This window comes from Colletotrichum godetiae (genome assembly GCF_030913485.1).
Source record: "Colletotrichum godetiae strain CBS 193.32 chromosome Unknown BDP55scaffold_3, whole genome shotgun sequence".
NCBI classification, from domain to species: domain Eukaryota; kingdom Fungi; phylum Ascomycota; class Sordariomycetes; order Glomerellales; family Glomerellaceae; genus Colletotrichum; species Colletotrichum godetiae.
Genome location: NW_026851251.1, coordinates 1,210,744 through 1,224,139, shown reverse-complemented (window position 1 = coordinate 1,224,139; position 13,396 = coordinate 1,210,744). Strand labels below are relative to the sequence as shown.

The window sequence follows — 13,396 nt, the reverse complement described above, 5'->3', positions numbered from 1 at the left end:
CACGCAAGCTGCGCCCTAGTATCTTGACGTGCTCTGTGTTTAAAGACAAATGACTCTTTCATCAACTGCCATACTCTGCAAACGAAAGACAATACTTCCTCGAGTAGAAAAAAAAAATACCCTGGTCTGAGTCGCAAGCCTCCCAAACACTCTTACTCTTTAACAGCTCCCCCTCTCATCCCCAGGACAAGAAATACAGCACTGGTAACTCTTGCCATCAAACGTCGCTGGGAGGCGTCTCGGAACAAAGGTACCCCGGGCCTCACAGACAACCTGGTCGCTGTAGATACCCTGAGGAGAACCGCCGATACGCGTGCAGAGTTCACGGGAGTGGTTGATCCAGGCCTGCATGGAAATTTGGCCGCCGTTGGGGCTGCAGGAACTTCTGGCCCAGTTGCAGGTTTTGGCTGTTGTGATGGCCAGGGACGAGGCCACGGTGAGGAGGATAGTGAACTTCATTTTAGTTGTTCTTGGTGTTGCTACTTCGGAGAAGATATATTTCGAGTTTTGCTCCTTTGACAGGTCTATTCTGGACTATTCTGGACTGAACGTGTGTGGTATCTTGAGTTTTGAGTTGAAGAACTCGAGATGAGAGGGAGAAGGACGTTGAGCTACTGATCTGATGAACTACATGAGTGCTGAACATAATGATGACTTGTCTTATATACCTTGACCTTCGGCTTCTGGGGTCCACACGGTTTAACTACGTTCGGCCGAAGTAATGCGAATAGCTCGTAATCACCAAGTCTCTCTCGCAGTCGCAAGCTCGGTGTCCTCGCACCTGCGCGTTATTTTCCCGTTTCTCACGATGTGATATTACTGATCGATAGCTTAAGCTTTCGTTGAACTCGTTTACATCCATGACTCGAGGCCGAGAACGAGCGAGGCGCGATTTGTAGAGCGCATTCGTAGTTGGCTACAGACCAGCTTGCGGCCCACCGACCGTATACCCTTGATCTCTATATTGATTTGTACGGATAAGTCAAGTGAGTAAGTCGCCGAGAAGAACACTCAAATTTTCGGATATGCTCCCTGCCGTCACGCCCTACCCCGTACGGGCTGTAGTAGACTGGACCCATTTCCATCCTTGCACAGGCCAGTCCGCGGCGGTTCCGAGTTCTCAGCCATCTAGACTCCTGGAGTTATCCGTCGGCGAGATCCCCTAGGCTCTCGAAGGTTTGGGGAGATTGGGATCAGACGGGACGAAACTTGGGTTGAACCACCTGGCCCAAGCGTGCCGTGTGCATAAGTAGGGTATTTTGAGTTCAAGTGGGTAGAGAAGTGATTGCGATCTATTTCGTATTGGGAGTTGTCTGCGAATTTTGACTAGAGCTGTGCGAGTTGCGACTACGAATAGACCATGGAGATAGGGAGTTCGAGAGATGCCTGGGACCTCGCATTCTACTTGAGGAGGTGATCCGTCGTGAAAGCGCCAAAGTCACAGTCTAGTAGGACAACATTTGCTTTTCCTAGGGTTCTTGGTTTGGTGAACGGACTATATCTCGCCGTAATACAGGTAGGTATATATATGCGACTTGAGTCGCCTCTGATGATATCTTAAGACCCTTCTAGCTATTGAAAGAAAATACAGATAAGGATACACGATGTTGGATAGCAATTCCTTGCCGCACATCGAACTTTTGAACGAGCCAGCATTCTAACTCTATCACAAAAGCGACCTCCTCAAGCGCCCTTCAACCAAGAAGTTTCTTCAGATCCGCCATGCGAGTCTCCTGAGTCTTCTTCCCCTTGTTCTTCTCCTGGAACGCCTTGCCTACCAGTGTCCGTTTCTCTAGCTGAATATCGAGCACGCGCTCCTCAACAGTCCCCTCCATGACAAGACGCCACACAGTTGTAGGTCTCTTCTGGCCCAGGCGGTGCACACGGTCCACTGCCTGGTCCTCGATGGCCGGCGCCCACCAACTGTCTGCAAGAATCACCGTATCTGCTGATACGAGATTGAGACCGACACTGCAGACGGCCAAACTTGCGAGCATCACGCGCGTCTCCGGGTCGTGATCCAGGGCGTGGATAGCAGCGTCCCGTTTCGGTGCCGTCATGGAGCCGTCGATGCGGGTGAATTTGTAGCCAGCCTCGACAAGTTGGTTCTGAATGATAGTCAAGAACGACGTCCATTGTGAGAAGATGATGACCTTGGAGTCCGGGTCTTTTGTTGTAGCCTGTAAAATCTTGAGGAGAGCCTCAGTTTTGGAACTCTTCGCGTCGGCGTCAAAGTTCTCGTCTTCCTCTTCACCGCCCTCTTGGGCGGGCTCGAGAAGCGCGTCTTCGTCGAGCTTATTACGACACATGGGACACTTGCCCTGTGTCTGAATGACTTTGGAAATACAGCCGCGGCAGAAGACGTGCTTGCAATGCGTGATGACAGGGCTGCTCAGAGTGTCAAGGCAAACGGCACAGTCTTCTTGGGTTTCGATAAAAAGACGAAGAGCCTCTTGAAGGATCTTGGTGTTTTCCGAGTTGAGAACAACAACAGATTGGCCCTCAAGGACCTTGAGAAGATCGGCGATCCTCTTGCGGCAGAGTGTCCAGTGGTTGCATCTGAGGCAACATCAGCAAGAGTGTATTCGTCAAGGGCGGGCTATACTCACACCTGACGCAGGCGAAGAAGGCGCTCGAGGACATTTTGAAATTGTCCCTTCCCGCCAGTTTTGTTCTGGAAATTCTCAAGGGCAGTTTGTGCTTCGGACCTATGTTGATACATGAGCTTGATGCCTCAAGGGGGAACGCAGGCGACTTACAGCAATGCCTCGTACTTGCTCTTCTCGTCTGGTCTGAAGGCAATGCGGTGGACGTATTCCGTCTTGGGCGGAAGCTTCAAGTCAACGAACTTCATGTCTTTTTTGCGTCGCAGGCAGAGATCTCGCATCAACAGCTGTAGGAGAGTCTCCGCCGTCTCGTTCCCTTGGGCAAGGGGCCGAGCGATAACGCTGGTGAAAATGGCAGGTTGCTCGACGCCTCCATTGATTCCAAGGAATTGAAGCAAGGACTGGAAGTCCTTGATATTATTGATGCTGACAATAGTGAGTTTCGGGTATGCTCAGCTTGATTTCAACCAAAGTCGGGACACTTACATTGGAGTTCCGGTGACGACCCACCTGGACTGAGCATTGAGCTTTCGACAAGCTATGGCAGCCTTCGTCTTGGCATTGCGAATCGTGTGGCCTTCGTCGAGAACGACTCGTCTCCAATCCGTGGCCATAAGGGGGGCCAAAGGTGTAGTGGCCTTCTCCTGGCCTCCCTCCTGCGCAAGCTTGTTGTAGCTGGTGATGACGACCTGGTATTTGGCCAGCTCATTCTTGGTAGCCTTGTTGTTTCCGTGATAGGTAAAGATCTTGGGTAGGTGCTCTTTTTTGACATGCCTGCGGATCTGTTGATCCCAGTTGCTCATGACACTCAACGGAGCAACGATGAGCGTTGGACCGGTCCCTCCGGTCAAGATCAAGCTGATGACTTGTAAAGTCTTGCCAAGACCCATGTCATCCGCTAGTATGCCACCTGAAAGGAGCTTGGGTGCACTCTGTACCACGAAGTTCGTGGCCATGTTGTGGTACAAATTACGGCCGTTCGGGTGCCATTTCCACAATTGGACACTCTCCCCAGAGCCCTTGGGAGGCATCTGGGGGCTCTCTTTAGACGTCATCCATGCCAAACCCTACACTAGGGTCAGCTGAGGTGCAACAAGGTACGGAGAGTTCTCGGTAGCTTGGATTGGTGCGTTGGGCTTGCAGGTTGCCACGGATATGTAAAGCGCGAAAAGGCTTACCTGTAATTGGTATGGCAGCAGTGTTGACTCCAGAACGTCGGGCTGCTCTGCCATCGGCATCTTGGACAAGAAGTCCTCGTCCATGACCAGCGACTTGACGGCATCACCGCGCGGATGGCTTGACATTGCCTGACTGGCCTGTGCCAGGTCCTCTAGGGACACCTCTGGTTCGACAGGGTTCAAACCAATTGTGGATTGGCTGCCCTTGATGCCCAGCATCTTCCTCTGCGCTTCGGCCTCAGCTCTGGTCTGCTTAAGCTCTCTAGCCTTCAGCAGTTTGTCCTTCTTCAGCTTGTCCTCTAACGCCGCGCGGTCGACTGGGTTGCTTGAGCCATAGAGCTGTAGACGAATTGGACAGTCAAACATGCCCTTCTCTCCTGTGAGAATAGCCTCTATCGCGATCTCATCTCGATCCTAGCACAGGTCTTAGTTAACAATCAAATTGCAAGGTCAAAGCACCTACAACGTATGGCGCGAGCTTCTCAACCACTTTGCGTGGAAGATGGCCGATCTGGGCGCCCATGACGTTACACACTCGGATGGCATTGCGATCGTACTATGGTTATGTTAGACATCTAACGACAAGAAGTGAAGCTCAAAATTGAAGAAAGTCCTTTGAGCTTGTGATGCCCGTGATCCAGTACCTGGTTACTGGGTTCTCTCATGCATACGACCACTTCGCCTGGCGAGGCATATCCATTGTAGTAGCGAACGCCGACAATCTTGTTGTCTGTTGGTCTGATCAGTATACATGATGATACCTACTCAACATCTGAGAGCCGTACCGAGAATCCCATAAAGTTCTCTTGGTGGGCTATCGGGAGCTTGAGTCAGGTCAACGAGGTCGTCATCGTAGTCTGCAGACTGAGTCGATGATTGAGTAGCAAGAGCACCTGAGCTCAAATGGGGTTGTGAGTTTGATGGAGCATTCCCAAGAACTCTGCCGCTGATTTGACTAGAACCCGACCGATTACCAGCCAGCCTTTTGCTGGGTCGTTGGGTAGATCCGTCATCGTCATCGCTACTAACAAGGTCGATAACAGCGATGTGACGCTTCTTGGGTGGCATCCTCGACGTCCGAGCCCCCGGAATCTGGGGCGGTGTTCTGGGGCCGGATGGGTACTAGCTTGTGAAACCAAAGAGCGGATAGGGGAAAGTTGTCAGCTTACGCAGTAATTACGAGAATTGACAGGTTGGGACCGAACGATTCCAGATCTGGCGTGCCGAAATCCTAGCAGGACAATTGGGACCTCTCACACATCGGACCAAACGCGCGCGATAGACGCGTCTCTCACGTATCCGAAGCAGTGGGATCGGCGCAGGGATTCTCTTACACCCAGCAAGAATGAGGTGAGGCTTGAGGAGTGGCTGGAGATGTCGAAGTCTGTGGCTGAGTCGCTCCCACCTTGACACCTCGTGCAAGCACGCCATCGGAGAGAAGACCCATACTAGCCAATCATCATGAGTTGCAAAATCACGACATTTCACGTGACCTACATCCGGGCCCGTTTGGGATGGTCTCTGGCCAACGACGACGACTCTGCAGCTCTTGCACCTTTACAACTTCAATTCATTCATATCTTCTTGTCTCAGGTCATTGTCTCATGAATTTGCTATCTTCTGGTACCCAAAAAACATGCGGAAACGCGGCAGGTTGAGCTCGCCGACTATATCTATCCACTATATACGGTGGATAGAGCATTCATACCATCGCCATTCATCAGTCTACCGACAAGCGCTTTGCGGCTCTCGGCATCCTTCAGGTGTCTATCAAAAAGGACAAATCCAAGTTCGGATCATCGTCGAAGCCAAATACGCAAACGCCCAGGACAAAAAAGAACATCGCCGTCATCACCACTTACTGCTTCGGCAGTCGGCGGCCGTACGCTGAGTAGTAGCCGCACTTGGCTACATGGCTCCTCTTGCTAGTCTTCTCATTGAAGATGTTGCAACCACCCTTAGCGACATTGGGAGGGGTGTAGACTACGAAGTGGTCAGTCACAGCTCGGCAGAGACGGCGAGATAAATCCTACGGTGAAGGGAGACAGCGAAGTCGCTACCCTTGTTGCAGACTCGGTGGACGCCAAGTTCGTCTGCCATATATGCCACCGCGTTCTCCTTGTGTGTTCTTTCAGAGATTATTTGCATGGGTTGCTCTTCGTTGCCTTCCGGGAAGGCATAGCGGATCTCAGTCAGATCGCCTTTGAGAATCTTCATCAGGCAATGCGCATTGCCGTGGTCGTGGATAGGGCTGCCCTTGCCCGGCGTCCAGACAAGCACAAGCTGTGCGATGTTAGTCATGTCACTACCTGATGCCACGAAGTCGTGGCTTCGAGTTTGACTCACCAGATTACTCTTGCCGTTGCCTTCGTCAACGAGGTTGCGGGTGTAACCCATGCTCTTCTCGGCGAATGCAAACTGTATCCATTCGTTTTCCGTTGTGTTATACTCTTCCATCAACTTCATCAACTCGTTGACATCGACGTCTGCCGAATCAAGTCCCGACGGGCCAAGCGCCTCCTTCAATTTCAACACGAGCTCGTCGAACCGATTGACATCGGTCTTGAGGTTATGCCCGAAGGCGGAGGTGATCTTGGTCAGGATATCGACGGCCATGGCTGCTATGGAATGCTATCAAGTCGGTGGTGCTGTTGGTGGTGCTTGGATGACTTTTGCTTTGGATGATTCTGTTGGGAATGTATCGTGCGGGGGTCTGGACTCTGTGCTCGTCGGTGAAACGAATCTACCCGGTGACCGGGCGTGGCTGGCATTACCTGATGGAAACGGGTGGGACTGGCGGAAGTACTGGTTGATCCGACTTCGGCCGGTGGGTCGTCTCGTCGGCCCTGACTTTTCTCTTCAAGACAGGGCAATCTGTCCACGTTGCCAGAGCGCAGCGGGCAATTAAGTCGGCGACCAATTCGACGTCTGGTGGACTGGTCTCCAAAAATAGGCGCTTCTGGTTGGACGAGATAACCTACTTTGACAAAGTCGAGGGATCCCGGCAAAGCCGCTGATAGGCGACGGACAGCCCCGATACTTTTGGTGGTCAGATGTCCAAACACCAGACGAGATGGGTCTTGTTAAAGTCTCGCGGAGCTATGTCTAGTCAAAGGATTTTCATGCAGACTTTTGGTATCAAATTGAATTCTTGACAACAGTTAATTCTCGTTTTCCAAGTTGAATGGGTGGATCACTGCCGGCGTTGGCCCATAGCCGCACCGCCTCAGAGTCAGCTGAGCGGATCCGGTGTGGGGCTAGTGACCGGAAAGGGTTCGTCTAGATTACTCACGCTAGGAAACGGCTTTACCTTAGGTAAGAGGGCCAGAGTCATAGGGAAACTCGCCGCCATGAAATTCGTTCTTCATCGTTGGTTGCGTGAAGTCTCATCAATTATTTTGCTACATTGTCTGGAGCCAGATTTCTCGTCATTGTGTCATTCGGCAAGCAATAGTCAGATTCACTAAAGGAGTTGCGCCCAAGTAATCCGAGGTGGTATCTGAGCTACCTGTCCAAGCCATGGCAACTGTCAGTGCAACCTCGACGATTCAGTCGGGAGCGCAACAAACTCCCTGTCAAGATGCCCAGGCCTCATGTTCACCTTGTGATAAGGAGAATGTAGGCTGGAGGAAGATTGTCAGAAACTTCACCCCCTCGTAAGCAGACTCTTGAGAGCCAGCCCATCAATTGAAGTGTGTCTAACATAGTGCAGATGGTTTGCGGTTACAATGGGAACTGGCATAGTCTCAGTTCTCCTTCACAACCTGCCTTACAATGCAACATGGATCTCACACGGTCTTGCCGTTACATTCTTCGTACTCAACATCGCTCTGTTTACCGTATTCACCGTCATCACAGTGCTACGGTACGCATTGTACCCTGAAATATGGAAGGCCATGGTTATACACCCTGCCCAGTCCATGTTCCTTGGCTGTTTCCCCATGGGATTTGCGAGTTAGTCACGGAATCCTCCCCACAGCTTCATGACAATATATACTGAATCATGTGACCAGCCATCATCAACATGATGGTATTCGTGTGTGCACCTGCCTGGGGCCAGTGGGTGGTAATTGGGCATGGGCATTTTGGTGGCTTGATGCCGCTCTGTCAATCGCAACTTGCATCTCAGTGCCCTTTGTCATGTAAGTGACCTCATCACACAACCTCAACGTTCGAGAATGACCAACCCTGTCATGAAGGATACATCAGCACCGTCCGGGACTTCAGGCAGTAACAGCCGCAAGTCTCCTTCCCATCGTCCCTGTCGTAGTGGCATCTTCAACGGGCGGCATCGTCGCCGAGGCCCTCTCAAACCCATCTCACGCCTTTACAACCTTGATCGCGTCCTACGTGCTCTGGGGCATCGGAATCTGCTTCTCCGGCATGGTCCTCGCGCTGTACTTCCACCGCCTGACGATCCACAGCCTCCCACCCAAGGAGGCCATCGTCTCCGTATTTCTGCCCATCGGACCCTTGGGCCAAGGCGGCTTCGGCATTCAGCAGCTAGGAAAGGTCTCTCTCAAGCTCTTCCCTCAGACTACGGCTTTGACCGCGGCGGCTCCAGGGGCGGTGCACGGCGGGGAGATTCTCTACTTTGTTGGACTCTTCCTGGCGCTCATCATGTGGGGCTTCGCTCTCGTCTGGTTGTCTTTTGCTCTCATCAGCCTTGCCACGATGGAGAAGATCCCGTTCAACATGGGTTGGTGGGGTTTCACTTTTCCGCTGGGTGTGTTGGCGACCTGCACCGGCATGCTGGCCCAGGACTTGGACAGCCCTTTTTTCAGAGTTATGACCATGGTAAGTTCTTTCACTGAGTCTTCCTGATTATTATTGTGCGTTCTTGCTGATGGTTCTTCTAGATCTTCTCACTTTCTGTATGCTTCCTCTGGCTGCTAGTCGCTGTTAGAACGCTTCACCAGGCCATTTCTGGTGAGATTTTCTTTGCGCCGTGCCTCAAGGATATTCGGGACAAGCAAGCGCAGGCAGGATCGGACCGAAGGGTTTGATCAGTCGGATCAATATGAAAAGCCAGAATCAACAGCGACCCAGTATTGTTTTCAGCAGACCGCCCTTAGGGGCACAAACCTGGGTCTATTTCTTGTAAACCAGCTAAGCTCTTACTGACTAATCCGGTGATGCATCCACCGTCAACCATGTAGGCATATGATGTGAACTAAAAAGTATTGAAAATGATTCAGAAGCAGTGAATAGAATCAGTTTGAGTTACTGTTCAGAATAGCATGAGAATCTACCTTAAACTAAGCCTGCAAGCAACTTCCCTTGACACAGGCGAGCTCTTGTCTTAGTCATGTTGTTCTCACAAACAACAGGCCTGGAGATGCGCTGGCTGCTATTCAATGCCAATGGTCAGCAACTGGGGAACCCCAAAGACGCTAATGGCGGGGTCGATGAGGTGCAGGGCCAGGCCTAAAATTCTTTGGCGGGGCACCACCAAACACCCAAGTCAGCCACTGGGAAAGTTTAGCACTTTGAATAATTATTGCAATTGCGCTCGCACCCACTGGTCAAAGCCCATTTCGCACACCCCGCCACTTCTCATATACAACTTTGAAGAAATCACAACCCGTTGCGCGCCTCTCAAAAGTGACGAAGCATCCCGCGCGTAGCTCGTCCTCGAGCACCGCGCTCCATCACAGCACAATGGCTTCCACTCCTGAGTCCGTAGACTTCAAGTCCATGCTGAACAGTGAGTTGACTCTTGCCTTTGGTGCCTCCCGCCATCCCTGTTTCTTGTTCAGCCGCTCATTCTGCATTTTTTGCGCGTAGATGTCCACGATGTTTGGCAGCAAGTCCGCATACCTGTGATTCTGTTCACAGCTTTTGGACTCTTGATCCTGCGCTTCTACCTCCATTCAACCGAGGAGAAGAGCGAATTGAAGGCTCTGCCCAAGGCCTATAACAGAGAGAAGCCCGAGACGAAACCCGTGGAGGAGAAAAAGAAGGATGTCAAGCCAAGCCCGCCGAGCCCTACCATTGAGTCGAAAGCGCCAAAGTCGAACGGACCTAAAAGAATAAAAGGCGGAATCGTCAAGCGAACTTCTTCCAACGAGGCAAAGGGAGAGGTTCTGGTCCGCAAGGTTAGGCCTCTGGTCTTCTTCTCGAGCATCACCGCAAACACACCCAAGATCGCAAAGGCGTACGCGGAGGGTCTGGAAAAGGAGCTGCAAAAAGTCGCTGCGGATACTGACTGCTCGTTCACGACTCCCGAGGTGCTGGATCTTGCCGAGGTCGACTTCGACGACTACTTCATCACCCCACCCAAGTCGGAAGAGGACCCCGCGGACTTGTTCTACCTGTTCCTGCTACCAAGCTACAACATCGACACCATCAACGACACCTTTTTGGAGCACCTCCAGGAGACTCACCACGACTTCCGTATTGACACCGCCCCGCTGTCCCCGCTGCTTGGATACTCCGTCTTTGGATTTGGTGACAGAGAGGGCTGGCCGACGGAGGAGGATGGTTTCTGTTTCCAGGCCAAGCAGGTCGACAAGTGGATGGCGAAGCTGACGGGACGGAAGAGAGCCTTTCCCGTCGGAATGGGCGACACTAAGAGAGACTACCCTGAGCGCCTGTCTGAGTGGTCAGAGGGCGTCGTCGACGTTCTCGGCATGCTGGCCAAGACTGGCAGCCTGGGAGAAGGTCTCCCGGGAAGCGGCGCCCCTGAAGAAAGCGATGACGAGTCTGCTGCCGAAGACGACGACGAGGTGTTGATCGAGGACTTTGAGGCGAAACCCGAGAAGCTCAAGAGCCGCAAGAACATTGATGACGTCGAAGACCTCGGGCGCATCATGAAGAGCTCCAACCCCGACGCAGCCACAAACGGTCGCGCAACCAAACCAGCAACGGCGGGGGCAGCGGCGCCCATCGCCGTGGACTTTACGACATACGGCAAGACGGTCGCGAAGAAGACCCCGCTCAACGCTGCCAAGGAGATGGTGGCCAAGGACTCGCCTACGTACGCCTCGCTCACGAAGCAGGGCTACTCCATCGTCGGCTCGCACTCGGGCGTCAAGATCTGCCGCTGGACGAAATCCGCCCTCCGCGGCCGCGGCTCCTGCTACAAGTACTCCTTCTACGGCATCAACTCCCACCAGTGCATGGAGACGACACCCTCGCTCTCGTGCTCCAACAAGTGCGTCTTCTGCTGGCGTCACGGCACCAACCCCGTCGGCACGACCTGGCGCTGGGTCGTCGACCCGCCCGAGCTCATCTTTGAAGGCGTCAAGGCGAACCATTACAACAAGATCAAGATGCTTCGCGGCGTCCCCGGCGTCCGCGCCGAGCGCTTCGCCGAGGCCATGCGCATCCGGCACTGCGCACTCTCCCTCGTCGGCGAGCCCATCTTCTACCCCTACATCAACGAGTTCCTCGGCATGCTCCACGCCGAGCGCATCTCCTCCTTCTTGGTCTGCAACGCCCAGCACCCGGACCAGCTCGCCGCCCTCAAGGCCGTGACGCAGCTGTACGTCTCCATCGACGCATCCAACAAGGAGTCCCTCCGCAAGATCGACCGCCCCCTGCACCGCGACTTCTGGGAGCGCTTCCAGCGGTGTCTCGACATCCTCAGAGAAAAGCGCTTCAAGCACCGCACCGTCTTCCGCCTGACCCTAGTCAAGGGCTTCAATGTCGACGACGAGGTCGAGGGCTACGCGCAGCTCGTCGAAAAGGGCCTGCCCTGCTTCGTCGAGATCAAGGGCGTCACCTACTGCGGCACCTCGACGGCGTCCAACGCCGGCCTGAGCATGTCCAACGTCCCCTTTTACTGGGAAGTGCAGGAGTTCGTCACGGCGCTGGAGAAGAGGCTCAACGAAAAGGGGCTCAAGTACGGCATCGCCGCGGAGCACGCACACAGCTGCTGCGTCTTGCTCGCGAGCGATCGTTTCTACAAGGATGGCAAGTGGCACCCACGCATCGACTACCAGCGCTTCTTTGAGCTGCTGGAGGAGCGGGGTGCCGACGGAGACTGGAGGCCGGAGGATTACATGGGCGAGGCGACGCCCGAGTGGGCTACATGGGGCAAAGGCGGTTTCGACCCCAGAGATGACAGAGTCGACAGGAAGGGCAGGAAAATCGAGGCCTAGGTTTTCGGGTAGAAGAGTAATTCAAACGCAAATCAAAAAGGCGCTAGCTGCATGTTCTCAAGGAACCAGATACACACGCATTATGAAATTGTGGAATTTCGTGAATCTTCATCTTCTTGCCTATTTGTCCCTGCCAGGATCGTCAATATACACTTGGTTTCTTTCCTCTTACAAAACCTTCTATCAAAACAGCCCCAGCCGGCCAGGTATTGTACAGTGAAAAGTCGTAATTCCTCCTTCCTCTTCTCGCAAGATGCTGGGGGATTACGTATGGGATGGTGGATTTGCAGCATCACGCCATTGGTGGAGTGACTGCGGAATTTTTGGGGGCGAGCGCGCCGTAATGTGTGTCCACAGGTTTTGGGGGGATATGAGAGAGTGGAGGGGAACTCGTTATGGTGAGAGCTATAACGTTCGAACGAGGCTCTTTTAGTCCAGGCCGACGGTGGGCATGCCGCCGAGGTCAGCGTTGATGCCACCCTGGTACTGGCCAATGTTGAGAGAGGAGTCGTAAGCGATCATCTCGGCGAGAACGTCAAGGACGGGCTAGATGGATGGTCAGTTCCAGATCGAATGCCGTAGTAGTTTCCAGGGTTTCGAGGAGGTCTCTTACCTTGGGAACGGTCTTGTCGTAGATGCCGATCAGGTCACCAGGCGTAGGGTAGACCTTGAGGCCCTTGTAGAACGCAAGCGCGGCTTCAACGGCGCGCGTGGCTAGAACATCAACAATTGTCAGCAAGCTGTACCATCTCTCGTTTTCTCCGGGTGATTTGTTCTGATGTAGGGGTTGGACTGACGGTCTGCGGAGAGGGTCTCTCCCTCGGAAACCTGCTGGAGGAAGTATGCCTCCTTCTGCTCGACGTCGGTAGGGAATCCCTCCTCCTTGGCCTCATCGACGGCCTCCTTGATGGATTCCCTCTGGCGGACGGTCTCCTGCTGAGCCGACTCCTTCTCAGCCTTGTGCTGTCGGCGCTCGTTTCGACGCAGTTCTCTCCGGAATTCGGCCTTGTTGCGTCGCTGGTAATCGAAGAAGGCGGCGTAGGCTTTGGCGACGAACGTTAGCAAACACAGCTCCTATCACACCAGCCCCTCGATCCCTTTGCAGAATTGGTAGAGGAGAAAGATTGATGTTCAAGTGCATAGAGGTGTTGAGGCAAACTCACCAACCAAGCCGGTAACGGCAGCGGCGACTGATGCCGTCACTATCGTGGAAGTCTGGGACATCTTTTTTTCTTGGAAATTGGGGAAGAGCGGACGAGGGTTTGGCTTTCGGTCTACAGCAGTCGGAGCTGATAACAACGATGAGAACTGACGAGATTGGTGTTCAGGTTCACGATGTTGCGCTTTGGGGGTTGAGGGATGGTTGAAAGACCGGGGGGAGACAACGGGCGAGGATTCGTTGACGGAGTAAATATCGAAGGAAAGAAGCTCTATCGGGAATTGATGGAGCTTCCTCTACCAATTTTTTTAGCCTCTGCGCCATGGTTCCCAGGTCGCGTTCTCTTTG

General features: G+C 53.2%; 5 protein-coding genes across 5 annotated transcripts; 2 read left to right on the top strand and 3 right to left on the bottom strand.

Moving 5' to 3' along the window:
• Positions 1–1,447: 1,447 nt before the first annotated feature.
• On the bottom strand, positions 1,448–5,135 carry BDP55DRAFT_600283 (SNF2 family domain-containing protein). The gene is made up of 8 exons (XM_060571044.1): positions 4,570–5,135; positions 4,429–4,514; positions 4,248–4,340; positions 3,785–4,198; positions 3,093–3,673; positions 2,760–3,032; positions 2,610–2,708; positions 1,448–2,559 (listed from the first exon to the last, which is right to left on the bottom strand). Exons 1-8 carry the CDS (start codon positions 4,850–4,852, stop codon positions 1,695–1,697), a joined length of 2,694 nt encoding a protein of 897 aa, XP_060435747.1. The 5' UTR covers positions 4,853–5,135; the 3' UTR covers positions 1,448–1,694.
• Positions 5,136–5,642: 507 nt separating this feature from the next.
• Positions 5,643–6,400, bottom strand: BDP55DRAFT_723602 (cysteine dioxygenase type I; the record flags this gene model as incomplete). Its single annotated transcript, XM_060578770.1, has 3 exons — positions 5,643–5,767; positions 5,818–6,067; positions 6,131–6,400. 3 exons carry the CDS (start codon positions 6,398–6,400, stop codon positions 5,643–5,645), a joined length of 645 nt encoding a protein of 214 aa, XP_060435746.1.
• A 903-nt stretch (positions 6,401–7,303) lies between these two features.
• Positions 7,304–8,790, top strand: BDP55DRAFT_689977 (voltage-dependent anion channel; the record flags this gene model as incomplete). Its single annotated transcript, XM_060576805.1, has 6 exons — positions 7,304–7,440; positions 7,497–7,738; positions 7,798–7,824; positions 7,845–7,926; positions 7,984–8,581; positions 8,644–8,790. The coding sequence occupies 6 exons, from the start codon at positions 7,304–7,306 to the stop codon at positions 8,788–8,790; spliced, it is 1,233 nt and encodes a 410-aa protein (XP_060435745.1).
• A 655-nt stretch (positions 8,791–9,445) lies between these two features.
• BDP55DRAFT_540744 (wyosine base formation) lies at positions 9,446–11,889 on the top strand (the record flags this gene model as incomplete). Its single annotated transcript, XM_060568150.1, has 2 exons — positions 9,446–9,491; positions 9,572–11,889. The coding sequence occupies 2 exons, from the start codon at positions 9,446–9,448 to the stop codon at positions 11,887–11,889; spliced, it is 2,364 nt and encodes a 787-aa protein (XP_060435744.1).
• A 71-nt stretch (positions 11,890–11,960) lies between these two features.
• BDP55DRAFT_213340 (MAS20 protein import receptor) lies at positions 11,961–13,335 on the bottom strand. Its single transcript, XM_060566014.1, has 4 exons — positions 13,053–13,335; positions 12,687–12,932; positions 12,503–12,603; positions 11,961–12,435 (listed from the first exon to the last, which is right to left on the bottom strand). Exons 1-4 carry the CDS (start codon positions 13,111–13,113, stop codon positions 12,319–12,321), a joined length of 525 nt encoding a protein of 174 aa, XP_060435743.1. The 5' UTR covers positions 13,114–13,335; the 3' UTR covers positions 11,961–12,318.
• Positions 13,336–13,396: the final 61 nt, after the last annotated feature.